Here is a 25111-nt window from a genome sequence, read left to right as displayed (position 1 = left end):
CCCCAATAACTACCCAAAATAATCTTAAATGCATGAATTTTCAGTCAGTGTGTCACTAAACATTAACATTATCGGGGCGTATGCTACTAAACATAATAAAGAGAGCGTTACCACAGTCGTTAGCTAACTCAAGTTATGTGACACACACTTCACAGAGGACGCTGACAAACATTTCAACTGTCCGAGGCGACCTGTTAAATTATGTAAAAGTACATTACCTTCCAAACGTCCCCAGCCAACTTTTATTCGCGTTGCAAAAGTGATGAGTGTACGGTAAATAATTATTGAGTTGAGAAGCCACCATCAACCGCGTTTCATTTTGAAACACAACTGTCAGCGATGTTATTGGTCCATTTCTCTTCTTCGATGGTACTGTGACGCACCACACGGAAGAGCCGTGTGGTGAAACATACTGCTGCCCCCTACCGGAAGGTAACGTTGGTGCACCAGAAAGATAATGTGGTCGAAATGAAATTAATTTTTAATTTGTGGCTTTCCTAAAATATTCTATCTACACAGACAGTCTTAAAATTTATTCCCGTGTAGTTTCATGTCTCCATATTAAAATAACAGCAGCTTCTTCAATTCTTCCTGATGCACTTTGATCCTCCACATCATCCCTCTCATAAACTGTGGCAGTTTGTTAAATTATTCCTGTTTTCTGCAGTTTTATTCCAAATCCTTTGTCAGTTTGTAGAAATATTTTAAAATATTTCTGCCACTGTCAAATCTCATTTCCCCTTAAAACATAGTAATGTCATAACTTTATTACACAGATGTAAAAATTCCAATGTCAAAATTTGATGATGGGAACATGGACATGTATGTTCGTTTAAAAGAAAAGAAGGGGAGGGGCATTTTTGTGTGCTTCAAAATAATTTATTTTACATTTTATATTCCTCATCCTTCATGTGCTGCATTTCAAGTCTAAATAACCAATCTTACATCAGCAATACAACTTCATCATGTAGGAATTACGGACATATCAAGGTGAGGAACATTTGACAGGCTGCTGTCCAGCTCCTGAGCCTCCACTGAAAGGAGTTCTCACACTGAGGCAATGCGGCGCCCGACAGGTTGGACCTGCAGTACCTCCGCAAAGTCCTGTCCAAACCAGCAGGTGATGTCAGCCGTGTCGAGGGTGAAGAAGAAGAGTCTGTCTCTGCAGCGACTCCTCCTGTAGACTGAGCGGGGGTCTGCTCTCAGAACCCCTCGGATGGCGGCGGCAGCTTCTTCTGGACTGCGCAGAAACTTAAACCTGGGTCTGTCGCTTTCGGAGGCTCCTGTGTGGTGCACAAGTTTGTTTTTAAGGCACTTTGCTCTGCTATGAAAAAAAAAAAAAGCTTCCACACTGATCTCCATGACAACAGCACCCTCTTGTGGAGAAACACAGCATCATTTTTCCTGAACACAGTGGGACTGACTTACCTGCCAGGTGTGTGGGGAGGAATTCAGCCAACTCCTTCTCGGCGTGAGGGGTGAAGCGCACCTCCAGACTGGCAACAGGAGGCTCTCGGATCCAGCCAGCAATGGTAGTGTAGGCCTCTTCTCCAAAGCAGGGCTGGTCCACCGTCAATGCTGTTGGGTTAGCTTTAGGAGAATCACAGTCTTTGTTCTCACAACGTAGTTGGTAAACCTCATCTTGGGTGACGTAGGACTTGACCTCCTGCAGCACATTATGGAGTTCCTTGGGCAGAGAAAACTGAGTGCTGACAGTAGAGGAAGCTGCTAAAGAAACATCGGTTTTAGATTTGTCTTCTGAGTGGAAATTCGGCATGTCGTCATAATTACATTCACTGTTTAACTGAGAATCTGAGCCATCATGTGGGTTCTCCTCAGTCAGCGACACAACCGTTTGATTTGGTTGATCTGTGTTTGATTCATAAGGCTCTGAGTCCATGCTCATCCTGGCATCAGGGCAGTCATACTGTGGGATGTAAGGTTTGATGTCCAGGACCGGGGTGCCAGCGATCATGTCAATGTCTGACAGATGTACTGTATCACCTGGAAGATAAAGAGAGGCATGTGTTTCTTTCGACAGTCATTTATTTGATTCAGATCAAACCTGGCAGCACAACATTTGGATGATGAGACAATTAACTGATGGGAGAATCGAACAATGTTCAACACACTGTGGCAGACAATTAGACAGGATTAAGATTACAGTGGAACAGTGAGGTAAAAAATATTTGGGGGACGTAACAGACAACAGGTCTGTAGAGCAAGTCAAGGGTCATTGCGCCTCATGCAGCAATATTTTCTTTTATTTTCTGATAAGAGAGAAAATTCAACGCCCCCTAAACATTATATAAGAGAAGTGTTATGTGGTGGGCAAATATTAAAAAGAACTACAACGTTAGTAAAACTAATATATTGCTGAATAAACTTAATCTAAGCATCTGTACTGATGTTAAAGGAGTGACAAAACATTTGTGAGTCTGTGTCGTCAGAGGGATAGCCTGGAAGCCAATTTCTGATATCAACTGAGTCTGGTTATGCCAGGCTAGCAGAGGGATGCACAGTGACTGAAATTAAATGGCATGACATGAAAGTGAAAAAGGAAACAATGCTTTGCCCGAGTTAAACCCTTCATGGAGGCAACAAGAAAGAGACAGGAAGAGGTGAGGGTCTCACAAGATCGATTTAGAAAGCAGTATATAAGTACGCTTTAAAAGGGATAAACAGATACAAATTTTATTTGATTAGGCCAATCAAATCATTTTAACCACTCTAAATCATATAATGATTTAAATGTGATTAGGTTTATGATATCCATGTGTTCTCTAATTTAAAGCTTCTGTTTCCTTGTGTGGTACTAAAAAGCTGTGGACTGTGAAAACAAAGACAAGAAAAGACTTTTTTGCTCATCTTACAGGAGGACCAGTGAGTTTAAAGAAAATTCTAAGTACGTATGTATTCTTAAAGTCACCATTAAGCACACCTGTCATGGAGAAATAAATCCTGTCTAAATTAGTTTGAACACACATTTTTTTTAATGATACTCACCTTCAATTTTGTCAAGCTTAGCTAGTGTCAGTCCCAAAGCGTTTGGTCGGTGTGGACTTCGTGTCGAGTACACACCAACTCTCTGACCGTTCAGTCTAGGAGGCTTCACTTTGGCTTTGTAACTCAGGTGTCCGTTTTTATGAAAGAGAAAAATGATCCTGTAGAGACCAGAAAACAGAGAAAGAGAGACAGATAAAATAAAAGTCATTACCAGTCACATGGCGTCATATTATTACACAGGTAAAAGGACACTTCATTCAAATAAAGCTCAGGATGCAAATGAATGAAGTTTAAATTCTTGCTTTGGTGAAATTAAATTAAACAATGAGACGAAAACATTAGACATCAACTGTATATCGAACTTCTTAAAGTTGCAAAACCTACAGTCATACACCGATCAGGCATAACATTATGACCACCTTCCTAATATTGTGTAGGTCTCCCTTCTGCCTCTAAAACAGTTGTGACTCATCAGAGAATGGACATGGTTCTTCTGAGGGTGTCCTGTGGTGTCTGGAAACACAATGTTGTTAGTAGGGGCCTTTGGGTCTTGATCAGTTTAGGATCTAGTGAATTTGGAGGCCAGGTCAACATCTTGTGCTGTTCTTCATGTTTTTTGAGTTGTTCCTAAACCGTCAAGGAGTGTCATTGCTATGGGGTGGGGGTGCCTGATATGGTCTAGGTGGGTGCTACATGTCTAAGTAACATCCACACAAATACCAGGTCCAGAGGTTTCCCAGCAGAACATTGTATTGTCACAAGATGGTCAGTGTTATTCACTTCTCCCGTCACTGGTCATAATGTTGCGGCTGACTGGTGCATACTGGATACTGAACCAACAGAACTTCAGTGAGGTGACAGTCTTAGCGTTACCTAGCCAAAGTCTCTGAATGAGCAACACTGTATAGAAACCAGCAGTAACCCTTTAATCTAACGGGATAAATGACGATACACGCTGTGGACTGGATATGCAGGTAACCAGCAACTATCTGTAACCTACCAGACATGGGAGTACTGCTCCAGGCCCAGCAGAGCGTGGTCTGGGTTGTTGAAGACACTTTGCCGGATCTGCAGTTCTGCCCTTGAAGGGCCACATATAGTGGGCTGTCTGGGCGTCCCATTCTTCACGGAAAAACAGGAACTGATGTAACCTATCGGGACCGTCTGGATGCTTCCTGTAATGTTACACATTAGTAACATGGTAACACAGACACACTTTTGCGTTGTATATTTTTTCTTTTGTGTTGAACTATGTTAACATAGCAAGCGTATATTTACATATTTATGAGGGAGCTGAGACAGTTGATCAGTTTAATGATTAGTCATCTGACAAAAAATGGGTTTCTTTGTTTTGAGTTATTTCTTTGAATCTTTGAACTGTGTGAAACACTCGGTCTGAAGATGTCAGGATGGATTGTTTATTCTTTTAATTGTGACTTTTTGGAGATTGCTTTCGTACCGACAAATCAAATAACAAATAGTCAACAGATAAATCACTAATCAAAATGGTACAATGGGTTGCATCTCTTTTAATTGCATCTTTGGCTAAAATAATGTGGCATGAAGCAGATGATATATCTGGATGAGCTGAACAAAAGTCTTTTACAAGAAATGTTTTACAGTTGTGTGTGTATTGATGGTAGGTAATCACCTTGCTCTAGTGCAGCCTGTGGTGATGGTGAAGATGGTGAAGGTGGTGAAGGTAGGGAAGGTGTCTTGGCTTTTTGTTCTTCGCAGTGTCCCATCTTTGACACAGCAGCCTGGACAGATGTCATATGTTTGCGATGAGCTCTAACTGCACTGTCCAACATCTGTCTGTTGGAGAAGAGCAGAGACACAAACAACATGTGAAAAGGAGAAAGCTAGGGCAATAAGACTTTAAAACTATATCATATTTACAGATTTACAAAATGCCAAAACTGTATTAGCAGATTTAGTATGTCAATTAATCCAGCACAGGTAAACATACCTGAGGTTCTTGATTTCTTTTCTCATCACAGAAACCTGCTGGTTCAGTTTATTAACGTGTTCGCCGCAGCAGCCACACAACGGACTCATCTTACTGACCGAAATGATCAAAGTAAGAGCAGACAGATGTAAGCAAGTTAGCTTTTAGCTGCTAAAGCCGCTGCTGACAACAGAAACAAAACACACGCGGAACAAACGTGGGAGTTTTCCAATGCGGAAGTACGTGTTTGATTTTATTGTTGGCCAACCAAGAGCGCTTCAAGCGACTCACCGATGACTGACAGTTCATCTAAACCAGAAGAAACGATTCTGTTTTTGTCGTTTCCTCTGTATTTATTTGTTATTATCGTTATTTATGATATATGTAAAGCTATTACGCATAAATCACTTGGGAATGTTGCGAAATAAATTGCATAAGTGCATATGTTTGCACTTGTATGTCCTGCGCGCCACTGTCTTCTTCCTACCAGCAGGGGGCAGCAGAAAGTTAACTGATGTGTAAAAAAAAAACAAAAAAAAAAACGCTTTATTAGTGAATTACAGAAAAACAGAAAACAAAAAGACCTTTAACCTTTATGGTAGAAAGTATTGGTATATATTTTATCGGATGCTGTGAGTATTTGGCTTTACTTGTACTGTAGTGAGAGCAATTTTATAGTCCACCTATCTGACAGCTGTCATGTCAAGTTATTCTACAGGTTCAGATATAATACAACACACACTTTAAATATAAAGTATTTGCAGCTGGTTCCGCTTCACCAGCTGCCATACTACTTTAAACTCTAAAGCATGAGTTGTCATAATGAAGTAATATACAATATACAAGCACATGACTATGTTACTTTTATTCTATATCATAATATCACTTTTCATACTAGTATTTTATTGATATTTGCTCAAGTAACAATCTGAATGCAAGGCTCTTAATTATCTACCATTTTTTACCCCTGGTGTTTTGTTGCTCTTGCTGAAGTAATCTCTGTGAATTAAAACTATTATTTTCACTTTTTTATATCCAGTATATACAGTTTTTAAAACATCTGATTATAGTGGTAGTGTTTGACTATAGTACATGCCTCAACAAACACTGAACAGACCGAATCATGCAGATAATGTGTTCAGAGTGCTGTCCTGAAGTTAAATATTATTTTTAAGTTCACTGACCCAAAGAGACAAAAGGATTAGTTGTTTGATTATGTGCATGTTTCATCAGCCGCATAAGCAGACAGTATCCATCCTTATCATTATTATCTCATCTAATGAAAGAACGAAACCAGAACATGACAATTTCTGGATGTTTGTTTGGATAGTTCCTCAAAATTCCTTGTATTAATAGTACAACTTATATAAAAATCCATTTTTGACAGTATCAGATCAGGAGTGTCAACACTCGCACATAAAAAAAAAACGTTATAGTTCATATGATGTGAATAAAATGATGAAATCAATTCAATAATTCAAAGGAAATCTAATTTACGTTCTCTTCTTGATCATATCTTTGTCCGTCATTTACATGCTTGTGTGTATGGTTTCATGACTCAGGTAATACTGACCACAGTTAAATGATGTAAGCAGTGAATTTTATTAGATGAATAATTACAAAATTCAATTAAAATATATTCACATTTACAACAACATAATTAGCAGTGATTCATGTATTCTACTTTAAAATTAAAGCAAGCTAATGTTTCTGTTTACTGAATGCAAAGTACAAAAAAAAAAAAAGAATTCATAAGCTTTGCACTGAAGCACAAACCATAATAAATAAGCATACAGGTTTAGTTTGAATTCATAACTTTTTTAAATTAGCAATGCATTAAAATGCACGCTAACCAAAATAATACTCAAATACAAACTGTGACCAAAAAGGAACGAGTCTGGCTTTGCAAGTGAAGCAATATCTGAACAGTGAAAAGTTACAATTAATTTCCCGGAAGATATTCCTGTGGCAGAGTTGGCGCGGACAAGGTTGGAAATGAGTACATTTTATTTTGTTCAGGCACGCTGATGGACAGTGATTCACTCAAATCTGAAAAAAGAAAAGGAAAGAAAAGACAGTTTAATTGAAAGCATTCATTAAAGGAAACTGTTTAACGAAGTCAAAGTCTGAAATGATTTCTTCTGTGGTTGCATTTTCAACACATTCATACCTTGATCAGCTCTTCTGTCTTGCGATGGAGAGATGTCTTCTTCCTCATCTGGGCCCAGGTCCTCAATCAAGACCTGGTCACGGGCCTCCTTGCTTTGTGGCTGTTTGTAAAAGGCCTCCACCCTGAGAGGAGCGGAGGGAGGGGCAGGAGCCGCAGCTGGAGCGGGGTCCCGGGACAGAGCTGGCACTGAAACAGCATCTGGACCTGGAACTGGAGCCTTATCTAGAACTGGATTGTCTGGAGGAGGAGAAGTCAGGGTGGGGGCAAAGACAAAGCTTTGGACAGGATCAAGCACTGGTGCAGGAGCAGGGGCAGCAAGGACAGGAGCTGGCTGGGGTTCCACGGGAAGTAAAGGGGTAAGAGAGCCCTTTATTTGATCTGAGATGACCTCCACTGGTTGGGGCAAGACCGCTACTACAGGGGCATCCTGAGCCACTGCTGCCTCTTCCTGGACAGCAGTTGTCTGAGGCGTGGGTTCAGTCTTCCTGGGCCTCCCTCTCTTCTTTGTGCCGCTCTTATCCTCAGTTCTTGATCTTTTCCTTTGGCTCTCCACCCTGACAGAGAACAACAGCTGCAATTAAGTTAAAAAACAGTGGACACTGATTCATGTCTTTGTGATACTTCTGCAAAGCTAATAGTACAAAGTCCTTGACCAGGATCCAGGGCGTCAATAGAAAGACCAGCTCAACCTTTGGTTGCCTATTGCTCCATATTCAGTATAAACCAGAGGAGTGATAAGCAGCTAGAGTGCTGATAGTGTTTTCACCATGTACTGTAAAGTACAGTGTTGAAAACCTTTACTTCCACCCTTTGCTGCAGAAGAGCAATAATTTTCTATATCATTGCATTGGTATTTAAGTTTATGAACGTAAATTTAGGCCACTGCATTAACTTCAACTTTTCTACAAATTTACCCAAAAACCCACTGGTTAGTTTCCTTCTCCTCTGCCTCGGCTTTTCTCTTCCTGAGTAGGTCTCTGTCACGCAGTCTGCGACGGATTCCTCCTTTAACACATAAAACCCAAGCAGAGAAATATTACATTCATACAGCGCAGCATAAAATCAAAAATGCACTCAGTAGCATTTGTCATGCATGATTGAGTAATGTGAGCTGCTCATTGCACATAAAGGCTTGTTTTAGTATGAGGTTGTTTTGAGGTTGCAAGCCTCTAACACACACTTTTTTCACATTTGGCCTCAATATACACAGACAGACTAAATTTATCAATTGACATACTGAAACGGCTGTGTCTAGGTTGAGCAGAAAGCACCACAGTCTAGGCTCACTCATCTTTTCTAGACGCAAAATATTGAAGGGTCTAATCTGAAAAGATAAAAAATTTACCTTGGTCCTCATTCTGGTCTTTATTTTCCGAGTCTTGTTTCTCTTGTCGCGACGTGTCCTCCATACTGAGTCCTGCTATGAATGAATTCAAGTCACTGAAGGCGGGCGAGCAACGAAAAGACAGCAGAATAACTTCTGACTGTTTTCTATTCCCACCCCTAAATGAATTATCTGGTTAACCATTACCATAGTGCTGGGAGAGTTCTTGCAGCTTTGGTCTTATCATATTTGTAAAGCTGGAGGAGTTGGCACAGTGCTGAAAGAGGAGGAGAAAAAGAAAAGACTGGCGCAAGTTGTGTGTCTGATAAGGAGAAAATGTGTGGTAATGAAGGAAATACATAGCTCTAAAATAAAGCTGAGACTGTTTTAAATTAACAAATATGAGTCGTCTGTTTGAATGCATGTGTGTGCAAAGCTAAAGTACTGCTAAAACTTGAATTTGGACAATCATTCAGTGTCTAATGAGCTTTTTTGTGCTCAAGAATCTAATACAGGTGACGTTTTATTGGGTTTTGAGTATTATTTTATTTTACATAAAGGTCTGGGTTTTCTGTTAACAGAAAATGCGCCACAAGTGTGTGTGTTTTTTTGGGGGGTGGGGGGCGGGGGTGATCAGAGTGAGAAGTGAGAAATCCTGTCTTTAGCTTGACCAGCGACATACTCGTCTTATCTTTCAGATGGAGAGCTGCTCAGTTGGGGTGTGTTCTCAATCTTCTCACAGCACATTGAGGCCATGATGTGTGTGTTTGATCCACTCAGAGAAACAGGCTATCCAGCAGAGCAAATAACACTCAACTGCCAATTGCCTAAAGCCCCGGTGTTGAGGGTTCCTTCATGAAATCCACACGCGCACTTTCTAAAAAATGCTGTGAGAGCATCCAAACTACTGCTGCCTGTGTCTTGTGCATTCTCCACAGCGGTGCACGAAATATTCTCCAGTTTTAACGTGTTGCAGCCCCGCTTTTTAATTCCACCCAGAGACAAGCAAAAACTGATTTGCAACGCTGCTGAATTCAAACTTCTCCTCTCCCGTGTCAATGTTGACTGGTCAACAGATGAAACTGCACATAGTTCAGCTGGTAGCAGAATCATTGGATCCTTACTGTTACAGCCAGAAGCAGAAAGAAGGGCTGCCGTTCACACACAACCCCGCCGTTGCACAATGAAAACTGAAGTCTGAGGAATGTCTGTGGAGATATTAGAGTGCCATCTTCTGGTATACCTCCTCAACTACCAAACACTGATTTAAAAACTGCTTTTATGTAGGGTATATATAATTATAAGAGGCCACAGATTGGGTATTTGGATAGTGTGCCCTTAAATGGTGGATGCAGCATTATAGCCTGAATCCATTTCTTACATTTTTCTAGTATATCACAAGTCTTCTAAACCACCGGGTTTTAAACATTTTGAATATTAACGTTTACGCATAGTTTAATTTAGGACAACTCAAAAAAGGCACGCTGAGTGGACTTCTTCAGGGCTCGGGTGTCTCAGGAAGTAAAGGGGAGTGGTTGGAGGGGGGGGTCACCCCACCCTGCACATGCATACACAATGCTCTCTTCACTGCAACCCAAATACACCCCTCCTTTCTAGTAATGTGCCCAAATGCTGGGGGTAAAATAAAAAAAATAAATAAAGAAATAATTAAATGAATTTATGAACAAACAACAAATTTATTTTTTGCATCTTTTATTATTATTATTTGTCAGAATACACACAATAATCACACAATCGCAAGGTTTGAGTAATGTTAAAATCATCGGGCATTATTTGTTTTTTCTTGCACAGTTGAGATAAATCAACTATTTTTGGTGGATATATATATATATATATATATATAAAAACAGGTATTTTCTGTTTATTGAACAAATAAATAAACAAAGTTGACATATGACCTACTTTTATCCTATAGGTTGAATTATATTTTTCACGTGCGTTCCGGGTATTTTCAACTATTAAAACTGGCTTTACAGACCATAAATAAATAGATTAAATAAATAAGTGTGTTCAGTAAAATATGGTTGAGAAACGTTGTTGTAGAAATAAATTGCAGCACAGCACCGTTACAGGGCAGCGTCATGTTTTGTGACTGCAATGCCTTTTTTGAGGCGATGGGCGTTTCTGGACGTAGATGGCGCTGTTGAGCATATATTTTGTTTCAGTCCCGTTTCCCTCCATGGTTTCCCCTCTCTCCGACTAACTTAGCGTTTGGCTCAGTTCATTATACAGTCCTATATTCTCCCTCCATTAGGGCATCTCTGCCTTTGGACTGAAGATCCCACCAAAACCCAAGAGAGAAAAGTTTCACTTCCACGGGGGCAAGATGGACATGAAGAAGAGGATCCACTTGGAGCTAAGAAACAGGACACCGTCTGATGTGAGTCGTGCTTTTTTTAAAAACCAACCCTTAGTTTTCTGGCTAGCCTCGCTAGCTAGCTTGCTACTTTTTTGCTTTGCGAGTGACCTGTGTGTGGCTAACGTAATGGTGACCACATGGGCTTTTAGGTTGTGTTTCTCGTCTATAATCGGGCTGAAAACACTCGCACAACAAGCTAAATCATTGATGTGGCTGTGGGTTTGGGCGTACGGGGGCAACGAGACGAGAAAAGCCCCGTCTCGTTGCCCCCAAACCGTTACTTTGAAACGGCGATTCCCCCCAGCTCGGTGGCATTATTGCAGCGCTTTAACCGTTTCGCAGCCTCCCCCGGCCAATGGTGCACACACACACACACACGGTTTCAGCTCGACTCCACCGATGTAGCACGTTTGTTAAACTTATTTTTTACGCCGATGTGTTAGCGGAGCCCTGGTTCCTGCGCCGCGTCGGGGCATTCACAGAGCGGTGTGTTTTATACAGACCTTGGAAGCCATGTTTGCTGCTAGCATAACTGCTAAAGGGAGAAGAAGAAGAAGAAAAAAAAATGGGGCGCTTTATTTTATTGCAAAACGCACTTTACACCTCCCGAGAGGTTGACGCTTAAAAAGAAAAAGAGCTTTGTTTAAAAGGCAAACGGGTCATCGCCGATCACGAGTCGTGTCCTGACATTTCTGTGGACCACGCTAGTGTTACCATCAAATGGCCAGATTCAGCAGCGACAACACAAAAAAAAAAAAAAAAAAAAAAAATCAGCAGCCACTTGGTTCACGAGTCATCCATACCTCCATCACTTAAGTCCCCCCACTGATCTAACCTTCCCCCGGTAAACACAAACTAAAACAAATAGCCGCTCCTGTGATCGTGATGCGTTTAAAGGCTCGTTTAAGCTGTTGCAATTCATAAGTTTTAAAGGGAGTGTACGGCAGCTAATTCCCCCTTAAAAACGTTCACATATTTGCACAGCAGCCTGTTAAACATTGCTATTTCTTATACTTGCATGTGCACTTGTTTAAGTAATCCTTTTTTTAAAAAAAATAAAGTATGTCGGATTCAGGATCATTCAGACGCCAGCCGGCCAACTTTAGTGTTTTGTTCCCGCCATATTACCCCCATCTCTACGCCGATCGTATACAAAGATGTAATCTTAAAAAAAAAAAAAAAAGCACAATCATTCAATGCTCCGATTATTATTATCATTAAAGCTAAACTTGACGTTTTGCAGCCAAATATGTCGGTTCGTTAGCCGGCGGCTTCGTTCACCGAGTCAGGCTGCTGGGATGACACGGAGATCCGGCGCACCGCGCTTCATGCGTGGGCAGCCAAACACTCGACGCCCGGCGTTTCCCCCCCTCGACCCGTGCACGAAATAAAACAAATTAAACACCGAAAAAATAATTTGGGCAACGTGTACGCAGTTGTAATCTCTCATTCTAAGCAGCACTTTCCGCCATCGGAGAGTTGAGAGGACTGCATACTGTATCTCAGGAATCGCCATGTTGTCATTCTGTCGTCTTTGAAGCTCTGGGAGAAAGGAACCGTCTCCATCTTTGTTTTTTACTAAATTTCCGTTATCAATATATTTCCTTCGCCACTTCGACGTGAAAGCCATGAAAGCACCCTTTAAACAAAACCGCCAGTGTCGGTGTTTCGCTCGACGACGAGGAATATTCCACTTGCCCCCGTGAAAGCCGGTTAAACGAAAAAAGAAAAGCGTTTACTAAGGGTGTATTCGCAATCCTTTCCGTTGCTGTTGGGTTGGCTAATGGCGGGCAGACAGACCTCTCTCTAGCTGCTCCTCTACCGCACGGCAGCGTTTAAAAGGGGCAATGGCTAGCCTGTAGCGAGCTAGCTCACAAAATCATTGCATTTGTCATTAGTGACTGCATCAGCAGGCCATGGGGAGCTGCTGCCGCTTTGCTCTTCTGCAAAGAAATCGGTAGATTGAGTGTCGTGGCCGGATATATTAACTACACGCGGATCCCAAAGTGTCTTTAGACGCGGACACGGGATCCATTTGGGTGTTTTTACTCGACAAATCGACATCTTTGACGCTTGACAACAACTTTTTTTTGCAACCTTTTTTTTTTTTTTTTTTGTCCAACAATGAATTGCGCAACCAGTGTGAGCTTGACTCAACCTAACTCCGCCTTCACACATGTTTTTCTAACATTTTAAGCAACTACAAAGTGTCTTTTAATCACTTTGCGCGATGTAAAGAGTCGTTTTTACTGAACAGCAACACCCCCTTGTTTAAGTCGTTGCTGTTGTCACCAGTTGTTTATATATATATATATATATATATTATTTGTATATTATATATTATTATTTCTTACTTTGAGTTATGTTTATTGCACCAAACACGAATACATATTATTTATATGTGGCCATAAATACCATCCTGATACTGTTTCTTCGCCCCAAAAATAGCAGTCTAAATAAATATTTTAATTTCAAAACATTACATTTACTAATTTTTAGAATAGATTGTACTTACAGAACAAAACTAACCATTAAACACATTTTAAAAGTGTAATGTATTTTCATCTGACTAGGTTTTCTTTCCCCCTACATTTCAGGTACGAGAACTTGTCCTTGACAATTGTCGATCGGTTGAAGGAAAAATCGAGGGCCTCACAGCTGAGTTTGTCGACCTGGAATTCCTCAGTTTGATAAACGTCGGCCTAATGTCAGTCTCCAACCTGCCTAAACTAGGAAAACTGAAAAAGGTAAGAGCGCCGTGTCACCTTTCGCACACGGCGACTTCCCTGTGAAAGCCGAATCGCGGCGTCCGGAGTAATCTCTCTCCCTTCTTCTCGTCTTTCAGCTGGAGTTGAGTGACAACAGAATCAGCGGCGGCCTTGATGTTTTAGCAGAGAAACTTCCCAACCTCACACATCTAAACCTGAGTGGCAACAAATTGAAAGACATCAGCACGTTGGAACCATTGGTAGGTGTCCAGATGGGTTTAGGAGCGACAAATTTCACATGTCTTCTAAGAATCACTTTGTCTTAGTCGGTGCAGATATTACGCTTCCTATGTTTTTTGTCTCGCTAATACAGTTTTTATTATAAATACATGTTCCTGTGATGAATGTACAGCAGTACTAATGTCAGTCGGATGTCATTACTTAACCCACAGCGTACAAACCCCTGCTACATTCCTAATGTCTGGGCTGCTTTCTGTATACACTTACGTTTATTTAAGTTGCACTGAATCATATACAGAGATACCTTCTTCTAGTGGAATGACATGGGAGGACAAAATATGTACACTGGTCAGCGACAAAAGACAAAATATTTTTTCTAGCCTGCTAGATTGAATTACACGGAAGATATTTATCAATTTAAAGGACAGTTTTACAAGAAAGCTTGTCATAAAGATGGTATAGTACCTATATTGATGTCTGTGAAGGTTCTCAGTCATCGGGACAAGGTACAAAACGCTAAAGAAAGGCAACTGGACTTGTAGATTTGTCTACCTTTCTTGAGGTTATATTTTTTTATTTAATTTTTTTTACCTAAAATTGATCTTCAGTGGCAGCTTGCGGAGAGTTATGTGACCTATTTTTACAATCTTAACGCTTGCATATCCAAAACAATGCTGACACAAGGGCTGCTGCACTTGCAGAGTCTCTTGAAGACGTTTCAGCACTCATCCAAGAAGCTTTTCCAGTTTTAAAAGAATGTGAGCCGTTGCAGTGCACATGTGTAACTCGTGGCACAACTCGAACGGCATCAACAATGATTTGCTTCTCGCCATTTTCTTCATTTTCTTTTTCCAAAAAGGGCTAGTCTTCCCCGGGATATCATATAGTGTAGTGTCGTATACAACATTAGTAACAACACTCCTCTAAACATAACACTCTATAAATCGCCTGGTAGCTCACCTGGTTGAGCAGGTTTGATTCCAGTCTGAACTTCTTTGCTGCGGGTCATTCCCTCTCTTCTTTCAGTCGATTAGCTCCCATGTCTCTGCAAATAATTAAGAAAAAAGGACAGTTAAAGTAACAAAAACTTTAAAGGTTATCAGTAATACTACAATACTTTAAATAAACTGTGAATATCTATCATTATTGTTGGATAAAGTATCATTGTATACTTGATTCTACAAGTTAGGAGTGCAAAAATTTTTAATGCATCTCTAGTAGAGTTTTTGTAAATACAATTTAGAAACTTGATAAGAAAAAAAACACTTAATGCAAGAATATGTTGCAGAAGTGACACAGAGTAGTTTTATTTGGCACCACGGGCTGGAACATCCAGATGCCACTGGAGATATTAATCCAGCGACGCTAGCACAGGAGGACACAGCTGAGCGGCCGCCTCTCATGTCTCCACTCCCTCTGATCGACAGAAAAAGCTGGACAACCTGAAGAGTCTGGACCTGTTCAACTGTGAAGTGACAAACCTTAACGACTACAGAGAGAGCGTGTTCAAACTGCTGCCCCAGCTCACCTACCTGGACGGCTACGACATGGAGGACAGGGAAGCCTCCGACTCCGACGGAGAGGTGGACGGAGACGGCGTGGACGACGATGAGGATGAAGGTAGGAGGTTCACTGGCAGGGATCTGTTGACAGTAATTTATTCCTCGTCTAAGTCTAACTTTTGTTTAAATATTTTTACTATAGGCAAGACATCTGTGTTCATTAAATGTCTGATTAGATTAGATTCAGTTTTATTGTCATTACACATGTTTAGGTACAAGGCACTGAAATGCAGTTAGCATCTAACCAGAAGTGAAGAAGCAGTGTGTACAGAGTTTGTACATATATATATGTGGATTTAAATAAATTAAGCCAGACAGTGTTCCAGTGGACAGAATAACTATTGCAGCAGGATATGTAGAGTATACAACTATGGTCAACAGCAGGGGCATTGTGTTGATTGTAGCATAGCTGTGCCATAAAGCTCCATTACTGTTTAACAGTGAGGCTGGTCACAGTGCTCAACTGTTGGACATGTTCCTTCTTCTTTATGAAGAATATGTACACAGCAGCTTATTTAGAAACCACAACACTAACAACAGCAATAAAATGTGAAACGGTCCTTCGTTATCACGTCTGTGTATTCTTCTGCTTTCTGGATGACTGATCCTTTTTTTTTATTATTTGCGATGCAGAGGGAGAGGAGGAGGAGGACGAGGATGGAGAGGAGGAGGACTTCGACGAGGAAGAGGAGGACGAGGAAGACGAAGAGGAGGTAGAAGGAGAAGAAGATGATGATGAAGTCAGTGGCGAAGATGAGGTAAAAAAAACAAAACAAAAAAAGTAGAAGAAGAAGTCTGGCGGGGTGTAAAAGCAGTTCAGATGTGTTTGGGTTTTTAACTTGTGAAATGTCTTTCTCATCAAGGAGGAAGATTTTGGCCAAGACGGAGAAGTAGACGAAGAGGATGAAGATGAGGAGGAAGATGAAGATGGTATGTGTTGACTTTAAAATGGCGCCACAGCCTGTTTTAGCTTCACGGATTAAAAACTGCATTGAACTCAGAGCTTCTCAAACGCTGTCAAGTACTGCAACGATCTCTTATCTCTTTATGACTGAAGACTCCTCACAAGGCGCACTCTTATCTCAGGGACATTATGATTTTGGTCTCGATTTGTCTCTTGAAGAACGGCAAAGAATTGTCTTAGTGCTTACAAATACAGTCATGTGACTCTTTAGGGTACATCTACAGTCTGTTTGTGAAGCCAACTTATTTTCATATACTTCAAATTAAAAACTGAAAATGCAAAATAGGTCTACACGGTGTAGTGCTTGGGGGCAGAGTTCAGGAGTTTCATGAATTTCATCTTTAGTCGTCTGGTTCTGCAAACGCCGTTATCGGTATTTATAGAAACGAAGATTGGCCTAGTAGGGAGGATCATTGCTAACTTGATATCGGAGGATAAGTCATATCGAGGATAATGTGACACCTACTGGATATTCTGTTTGCTCTGTACAGGAAAAAAGCGGCCGCTGTAGTGATCAGATTATGACTGAAATAAGACTAGTGTTCTTTCAGTCATAAGTAAAAACTGAAATTGTTGATTGGTTGAAATCCTCTCCTGTGATCAAGTTCTTTTTTTTTGTTAGGATAAAAGTGTTTCATCAGTAGCGCTCCAGGATTAGTAAACTATTTTCAGCAACGGGGTCCGACTATGTTAAAATCCAAAGCTTAATTTACCCTCTGTGTTTTAGCAGCTGCAGTGTAAACTCTATATACGACGCAGGCGCATGAACCGAGCTTAACTCGTTGTTCACGGCCAACTTTGGCTGTTCAACGCTCAAGTCTTCGAATGTGAACAGCAGAAATATTGATGCTGGACTCTGTTGTTATCGTTGCAATATAAAATAGTTGCATTAATATGTTGTAAAGTCTAGATTTTATGTTTAATCATAATTAATTTAGGCTCATGAGGCTACCAGAGTGCACTCAAGGCTTATTTCATCTAGAGATTCGGTGCAGATTTCTCCCCCCTCTTCTGGCTAATCGATCGGTCTAGAAGTCGGTATAATTTCAGTCAGCCGAGATCGTCTTTGTCTGACAGCAGCCCTAAAAATCTGGCATTAAAAACCAGAGAGGGCGCTACCGAAGATTCATGTCTGACGCTGTTTATTTTGAGCTCGTAATCATGTAACATTATACCAAGTAAGAACAGCAGAACATGATAGTGACCATTCTTAAGCTCTGCCCACGAGAGGGTGTCTGATGATTCAGTTTATGATAATTGAGACTAAATAGGAAGATACTTCTACAATATCTAACACCTGAAGACTGTGTTTAATCTTGCCTTCGTGCTCGCAGGTGTAATAAAAATAGTTTGTGTTCATTGTTTGGTAACACAGAAGTTTATTGGTCCTGGCACCCTGACGCCACATGATACAGATTTTTCCCTTTGCCCCACAGAAGCAGAAGCCGGCAAAGGCGAGAAGAGAAAGCGAGACCAAGAGGACGACGACGACGACGACGATGACGAAGACGACGATTAAAAGCAAAACTGAAAACGAGAGCCTACCGAGTTACCCTTCCTCCCCCACAAACCCGAACGTCCACCCTCCTACAACTCACACCGCCTTTGTAATCCACGTCTACCCGCCCAGCTCAGAGCTCTTTTTATGGGGCAAGACTGTACCGGATGGGTGGGCCGAGTGGAGCTGCCCCCCCCTCTCCCTTCCCTCTTCTTATTTTCCTCTCCCCTTTGGAACTGAGAGCCACCCAACACCCTCCACCTCACCCCACCCCACGGCCCCCGAGGTTCTCAGGCAGCCCACCACTCAGCATTCCACAATTTCACTGTCGACCCCTCTTTATGTATTCCCGTGTGAGGACTTTGGGACTGGTATCTAGTTTTGGGTCTGTGCTTTTAATATTTTGTTGGATGAATTATTTTTTGTTGTTGTTGTTGGGTTTATTATTTTTCTTCTTTTTTTTTTTTTGTCTTTAATTTTTTTTTCTGTTCCTATTTTTCCCAATAAAATTATTGCTATAGCAGCTGTGCAACCAGCGAGCCATGATTTTTAGAGTGGCCGCCTGTTGCACAAATCAAGGTTGTAGCTACATTTTTACTTTCTGTATGACAAAAAAACAACTTTGTAAATAAAATGTTAACATTTTGCGCTTTCCTCTCTCCCTGCTTTGATTTTGCGGCGCTCCAAAAAGGGGACGAAATGATGGCCGCTGTTCTCTAAATGTGTTTTCTTCAGCGGCGTTGATTGAAAAAAAAAAAAAAAAAACAAGTTGATTAATGTGAAGTTATCTTTTTACAACACTCACATGCCTATAGATACAAATTATTGTTCAGTATTATAACAATTAATATAAGAAGTCTTCATTCTGTGCTAAGGTCTACTTTATCCTGAGCCAACGAACGGTTATCTGTCCTTTTAATGTAAGACGTGTCTTCCCCCGACACAGAAGCTATTTTTAGACCAAAAAGACGTTTGGAAGACAAATCTTGATTTATTTCTCAGCCAAGCTGTTTATTAATTTCATCTTTCCTTTGTTTTCTCTATTTAGGCTCTTATGTGGTGTTACTTGGCAAACCCTCCTCATTTTGGCTTTGGCTCAACTTAAAATACATCCCTACACAGAACAATGGATTTATATGTTGTTGTTTTTTTCCACAGGAGAAAGGGATCACTTCGCAGCCAGTAGGAACAATTGCATACTCTTAACCTCAGCTTCACATATTTACATGTGAGAAGTAGCGCCGTTTTATGAAACTATTCTTTAAACAAAATTAAAGTGTCGGATATGGAAAAAATAAATCCTTCTAAATTTTAGCTTCAGCTCGATTTAGACGGATGAAATGGAGATCTCCCAAAGTATGAAACTCTTTGTGGTGCTATAAATAAAACTGTTGATGGGAGCTGATCTCCCGTCGCTCACACCGGAATCAGGAAGAGGGGATATTTTCATAGCCCTGTTTGCTGCTTAAACGCTCATATGGGAAAGTTTTCCACTGACAGAAAAGTGAGTAACTTTTGACAATTCAATGTTCTGCTGGGGAACTTTTGGACCTGGCATTCATGTGGATGTTACTTAGACATGTACCACCCACCTAGACCAGACCAGGCACCCCCACCCCATAGCAATGAGACTCCTTGATGGCAGCAGCCATCCCCAGGAGGATGCAGCCTGACACAGACACACACAAAAACGGTTTAGGAACAACTCAAAAAACATGAAAAACAGTACAAGGTGTTGACCTGGCCTCCAAATTCATTGGATCCCAAACTGATCAAGTATCTGTGGGATGATCCACAGAGGCCCCTCCCCTCAACCCATAGGACCCAAAGGCCATCACTAACAATACTGTACTGCCAGACACCACAGGACACCCTCACTCTCCTGTCAGTGGCTTTAATATTGTGGCTGATTGGTGTAAAATGCCGCGTGGAAGAACAATTTATTTTCAAAGCGTTTACGGCTGCTGCTTCTTTTAGAGCCTAAACATCTTTCAGACAATCATGTAGGGATGAAAAATGTTTCCACGTTTTCCACGTGTATGCAGCAGTTAACTGAGGAAGCAACGCTGCTGTTTTTGTAACAAACTCGAGCTCAAATATTAATGTTTGTGCAAGTGACTGAAGTTTCATAACTTCATTTGTTTGGAGAGACAATATTCTGCTCTACTAGACAAAATCTACCAACGGAGACAGATTCATTTCTCAGAAGAATGTAATCTTTTATGAGATGTGTTTGTTTAAAAAAAAAAAAAAAAAAAAAACGTTTAAAAAATATATATATTAAAAGAAATGTGATAAATCCTTTTCTTAATTTATTAAATACACTTAAAAGACATCAAAATAAATGCATCTGAGTCAGGCACAGTGAGGCCAAAACACAAACCCACCGTTAAAATGAAATAGTTTATTAAATCAGACAGCTACAAGAGACTCCGCAGTGACATTATTGCTCCTGTGTAATGTCAGAGACTGTCAGAGGTCTCGGGCATGGATTGAGTTTCTTGTTTTCATTTGGCTCATTGAGTTTTTGGTCCAATGGCTTACTGCGACTACTACATTCATAACGGAGCAGCAGAATGATCACCCTGTGCTGCTCCACTAATACAATTTCAGCCGAGCAACAACAGTCAGCACCGTACCACAGCGACGCGATGATTCATCCATTAGACAACTTGCAGGAAACCTCGAGAAATACATTTATGAAGAAACGATTTTTCTTCTGGTGCCGTCCACACAGCCTATTATTAATAATTCATACTAATGTATGTTATAGTGAAATTAAACTGATTAGTACAGGGTTACACATAGACACTCAAAGCAGTGGGTATGTTTTGGCAGTCAGGATTAGTTGGCAATGTGATTTGATGTAGATGTGTAATTCAACTAACCTTTATTTAACAAGGATACGCTGAGAATTTAGAGTTGTCCTACTAGAATAATCTGAGTGACACAGAGGAGAGACATTTTTTTAAATAATAATCAAACTCAGACAAAAAATGGGGGTTTTGACTTCTGTGAATCATGAATTGTGATGGCGCACTTCCCATGATAAAATCTGTACTATCTTTTTGTTAGAACATCTAGTTTTGAGTCTACAAACCTCACTTCTAAAAGACGCTGCTCCAGTACAACTCACCCTAACCTTCCCCAGCGCAGAGAGGTCTGAGCAGAAAGAATAAGAGGACACACCTGTGCAGGTGCACAGAGCATGTTAGAACAAACCTATATGGTTTTATTCATTGTAATTTTTCTGATGGAAGCCATAGACGAAACAAACGTGTCAGGCTGAGTATTGGGGAAATATGTGAAACACATAAAAGCATTGATTTTAATATTTCATTCAGATAAAAATAACATAACACACAGTGTCTCACGGGGACAGTGACGAGGGAGATACTGTTTTTTCTCAGATTTTGTTCTCAGAGGATTAAACTCTATCAGAAAGAAAATTTAAAAATATATTTTGAGCTGTAACTCTGTGTTTTCAGTGTCAGTTTCTTTTAAATACCATCACTGGAAGAGCATGTAATGTTAATAAATGGGTCAGACAGATGCAGGAAAGAGGACAGTCAACAACTGAGACACTTTAGCTGCTGCTGTTGCTGTTTAACTAGTGATCTTCATCCTTTCCTGAAAGCAGAAAAGTATTCACAAGCATTCACAAGCCAGCCTGTGATTGTTCTTCAGTCTCACATTTCAAACAGAGCACAATAAGAACTTTTTGTTGAAGGCTCGATTAAAAACTATGAAGAAACATGGACCTGATTAAGCTCACCGCAATGTTTCTGTGATGGAAAAGAGGCAAAGTGGAGGTAAAACTCGTTACCTCCATTGATGTGAACAGTCGAATCAGCCTTAAAGCAAGAGAAATGGCCAACTGTGATAACAGCAGCACGTGGTGAGACCTGTCTGTGGGCAGCGGTGGCGGCGGCGGTGGTTGGAGCAAATGCTGCCGCTCCTGGACAAAGTCAACCACAGATGAAGCCGTGCTAGAACCGTCCCGCCAGGGGTCAAAGAGGTCACACACTTCACAACTGCATTGAAGCCAGTGTGTCTTTTTGTGTGGCGGGCCTGTGCTGCAGTTTCCATGTGTTTCCTGAAACATGAGCCAAATCTGGAAAATCATTGCGGAGAGATTTCGCCCCTGGGTAAAATCAGGCATGTTCATTCATATTGTAACTGACTGGTTAACCTCGGATCATAATGTACTGCTGTGTTATGTTCGGTGGCATTTATCCATATGTACTGGTTTGTCTCAACAAGTAGCTTAAAGACAAGGGAATGTTTTTCTTGTGTTTGTTGGGGAAAACAAAACAAAACAAAAACAGCTGCCCCAGTTCTGAAAGCAACAAATTGGTCCGACTGCTCTGCACCAGGAACCTTGAACACCATTCACACGTCCCCCGAGGGAAAACGCATTTCTACAAGCCATCATGATGAATTCTGCCTACTGCTCAGTTCAAATGTATGCACATTTTACAAGCCTAAGCTTTTACAAAGCTCATAAAAGAGACATTTTCTCACAGAGGTTTCTTTAAACAGTCTTTCCAAAGAGCTCAAACAGAATATTGGGAACTCCTGTTATTATTATCTGAGGATAACTCTTAGATATAACAAGCATCTGGTAAAATATATGATTTTTTTCGGGGTATAATCTTGCTTGCTGTGGAGTTTCAGCCATAACAGATGACTAGGCACGAGTAAATAAAGTTTGCCTTGCCGTTATGGGCCTGTAGACATAAAAAACTGAGCTTGACAATTCAATCTAGGGTTTGGGAAAAGCCACACGCAAATAAATCCTCACTCAAGGTCCACTTACTTACAAGCTCCATCTTCTCGCGGAGACAGTTTAGTGCCATATTGCGCCAAGAGTCAGAAATATGGAGAGATCTTTTACTAGATATGTTTTTTTAAAAATGCAATATCAACATACATCAAGATATAGTGAACTTACTGATGAACGTATTGAGAGTTGTGCCCTGCGCTGGGAAAACTCATTTTGCAATACAACAATTTTGTTCATTAATTTAAATTTTAAGTTGAACAAGGGGAATGCTACAAATAAATCTTTAATCTGACAAATGTATATTGTTTTACGGTATCAAATCACTCACTCCTAACTCCGGTTATCACAGCCTCAGCACAGGTACTCAGTTTTTATTGCCGTTTATAAAAACCTGACAAGAAATCAGTAAAATATGATTATAAAACCCCAGTATTAGAGCAATAAAATATTGGCTTTGCACCGAGAACTGAGTTGGGACGCCAGCACATGAGATAAAAGTAGTGCGGCGCTCAGGCGGTTCTTCACATCGACTCCAGGAAATCAGGAAAAACAGGATTTTGCACGTTTTAAACATTCTGCAACGCTGTGTTGGCCAAAACTGCAAATTCAAGTACTTGACTAAAAGGTGTTTTCATTGACTGTATTTAAAATAAATATAAAAAAATTAAGATCAAAACCGTTACATGGCATCAGTTACAGAATTGGCTGCAGTAAAACGGATCGATTTTCCACCAAATTTCCAGTCATTCGTAAAAATAAAAGAACAAAACGCAGCTTAATGGAATGGCAGGAACACAGCTGGGATCACGGTATTGTCATTCATTTAGCTCACTCGCATTCAAGCACCCGTACATTTCTCATTAAAGACTTGATCACCACAGCTGTCTCCGTTTACAGTAGTTTAAATATTTTTTTTTTAAAAAAAAAAAAAAAAAAGAAGAAGAAAAAAAAAAATCACCAAGCACAGAAAATAAATTCAGCACTATCATACAATCACACAGGATGTCTGCTCCGGCCCTGCAACGACTTTCAGACGACACACAGGCAGCCACATCATTCAGTCAAGACGGGCACAAACATCCTCTTGTCTCTCGGCTACAAAGAGCTTAAAAAGCTAAAAATTACAATAAACTTGCATAGGTGTGAAGCGTACAAAAGAAACGGGAGGAAAGGTCAAAAGGTGCAGAGTGTATGTACACGAACAAAGAATATGTGCACTGTGTGTGTAGAGTTGACGAAACCACTGACTGGAAAAAAAAAGCAAAACACCCAATCCAGATTTCAATCACCCCTGTGCAGTGAGTAAGCGGGGCTCATTAGCCAGGATCTTACCAAAAGTGTGGCGGCTTTCAAAATGGGGGTTTAGTAAGTCTGTACAGTAATGCATGTGTCCCGTGAAGACGTGACGGTGGCTTAGCGGGTCGAGAGAGTCCTAAAGTGAGCTCTGAGAGGAGTTTTTGATGTTCTTAATCTCCAGCTCCAGCTGCTTGATGTGCACGTCCCTCTGGTTGAGGAGCTCCCTCAGCCGTCGGATTTCCTCCTGCTGCTTGTGGAACTTCAGACGCAGCTGTGGACAAACACACGCACGTTATAGCGGAGTAAATCAAGCGTGTCGCGTCCGCCCCCGCGACCGTCCCCTCATCACTTTCAGGCTGCGGTTTGCTGCTCTGATTAAAACATATTGTTCTACTGCTGCACTAGTCACCGCAGTCTGGATCAAACAAGCTGTTAGTGCATGAAAATGCTGATAGGGTGTTGATGGCCTTCAGTTATGATCAGTGAGGAGGGAAGATTTAGATAATTCACCTACATAAAAGTACCATGAGCACACTTTAAATATACTAAGACTACAGGAGCTTTGGGCTGCACCATGTTTTAGAAAATGATCTTATTTTATAAAATATTAGTCTGAAAAGTAAGAAGGAAGTGAACATGTATGTAAAATACAAGCACTTCAACGTGAACCTAAGTACAGTACCTGAGTATTCACTGTCTAACACTAATCAGTACCGTGCATTCACAGCAATGACGATTGCATCATGTCAGATTTTATTGCCCTGAGCTTTGCCTCTCAGGTCACATAAAAGCAGCCTTAACCATTAGACCCGACCTAGATACACAGATCAGCCAAAACATTATGTCCTGATATTGTGTAGGTCTCCCTTGTGCCTCCAAGACAGTTGTGACTCATCAGAGAATGGACATGGTCCTTCTGAGGGTGTCCTGTTGTGTCTGGCAACAGGATGTTATTAGTGGGGGCCTTTGGGTCCTATGGGTTGCAGGGAGGGGCCTCTGTGGATCAGGCTTGTTCCAGTGCATCCCACAGATACTTGATCAGTTTGGGATCTAGTGAATTTGGAGGCCAGGTCAACACCTTGTGCTGTTCTTCATGTTTTTTTTAGTTGTTCCTAAACCGTTTTTGTGTGTGTGTCTGTGTCAGGCTGCATCCTGCTAGGGATGGTTGCTGCCATCAAGGAGTGTCATTGCTATGGGGTGGGGGTGCCTGGTCTGGTCTAGGTGGGTGG

At 40.9% G+C, this 25111-nt stretch overlaps 4 protein-coding genes across 6 annotated transcripts in view; 1 reads left to right on the top strand and 3 right to left on the bottom strand.

The window, feature by feature from the left end:
• Positions 1–640: 640 nt before the first annotated feature.
• On the bottom strand, positions 641–5166 carry trmo (tRNA methyltransferase O). Its single transcript, XM_084556216.1, has 6 exons — positions 4976–5166; positions 4658–4821; positions 4007–4181; positions 3007–3164; positions 1429–2004; positions 641–1283 (listed from the first exon to the last, which is right to left on the bottom strand). Exons 1-6 carry the CDS (start codon positions 5062–5064, stop codon positions 1048–1050), a joined length of 1398 nt encoding a protein of 465 aa, XP_084412342.1. The 5' UTR covers positions 5065–5166; the 3' UTR covers positions 641–1047.
• A 1371-nt stretch (positions 5167–6537) lies between these two features.
• hemgn (hemogen) lies at positions 6538–8658 on the bottom strand. 2 transcript variants are annotated; one of them, XM_084557996.1, is made up of 4 exons: positions 8470–8658; positions 8039–8129; positions 7125–7678; positions 6538–7003 (listed from the first exon to the last, which is right to left on the bottom strand). In XM_084557996.1, exons 1-4 carry the CDS (start codon positions 8531–8533, stop codon positions 6897–6899), a joined length of 816 nt encoding a protein of 271 aa, XP_084414122.1. In that variant the 5' UTR covers positions 8534–8658; the 3' UTR covers positions 6538–6896. The 2 variants fall into 2 exon arrangements, with proteins under 2 accessions (XP_084414122.1, XP_084414123.1); XM_084557997.1 differs by having other exon boundaries at positions 8051–8129.
• A 1538-nt stretch (positions 8659–10196) lies between these two features.
• On the top strand, positions 10197–18445 carry anp32b (acidic (leucine-rich) nuclear phosphoprotein 32 family, member B). The gene is made up of 7 exons (XM_084558836.1): positions 10197–10849; positions 13426–13575; positions 13674–13796; positions 15204–15396; positions 15972–16096; positions 16202–16268; positions 17739–18445. Exons 1-7 carry the CDS (start codon positions 10796–10798, stop codon positions 17819–17821), a joined length of 795 nt encoding a protein of 264 aa, XP_084414962.1. The 5' UTR covers positions 10197–10795; the 3' UTR covers positions 17822–18445.
• Positions 18446–20160: 1715 nt separating this feature from the next.
• coro2aa (coronin 2Aa) overlaps positions 20161–25111 on the bottom strand; it is a 42308-nt gene continuing 37357 nt past the window's right edge. For both annotated transcript variants that reach the window (XM_084563807.1, XM_084563808.1), the window contains exon 12: positions 20161–24153. In XM_084563807.1, the coding sequence (XP_084419933.1) occupies positions 24019–24153 (135 nt within the window). In that variant the 3' untranslated portion in view covers positions 20161–24018. The remainder of the gene's footprint in view (positions 24154–25111) is intronic.

This window comes from Chelon labrosus, assembly GCF_963514085.1.
Source record: "Chelon labrosus genome assembly, chromosome: 2".
In the NCBI taxonomy this organism is placed as follows: Eukaryota; Metazoa; Chordata; class Actinopteri; order Mugiliformes; family Mugilidae; genus Chelon; species Chelon labrosus.
The sequence above is the reverse complement of the archived record's forward strand: the minus strand, read 5'-3'. Positions and strand labels throughout refer to the sequence as shown.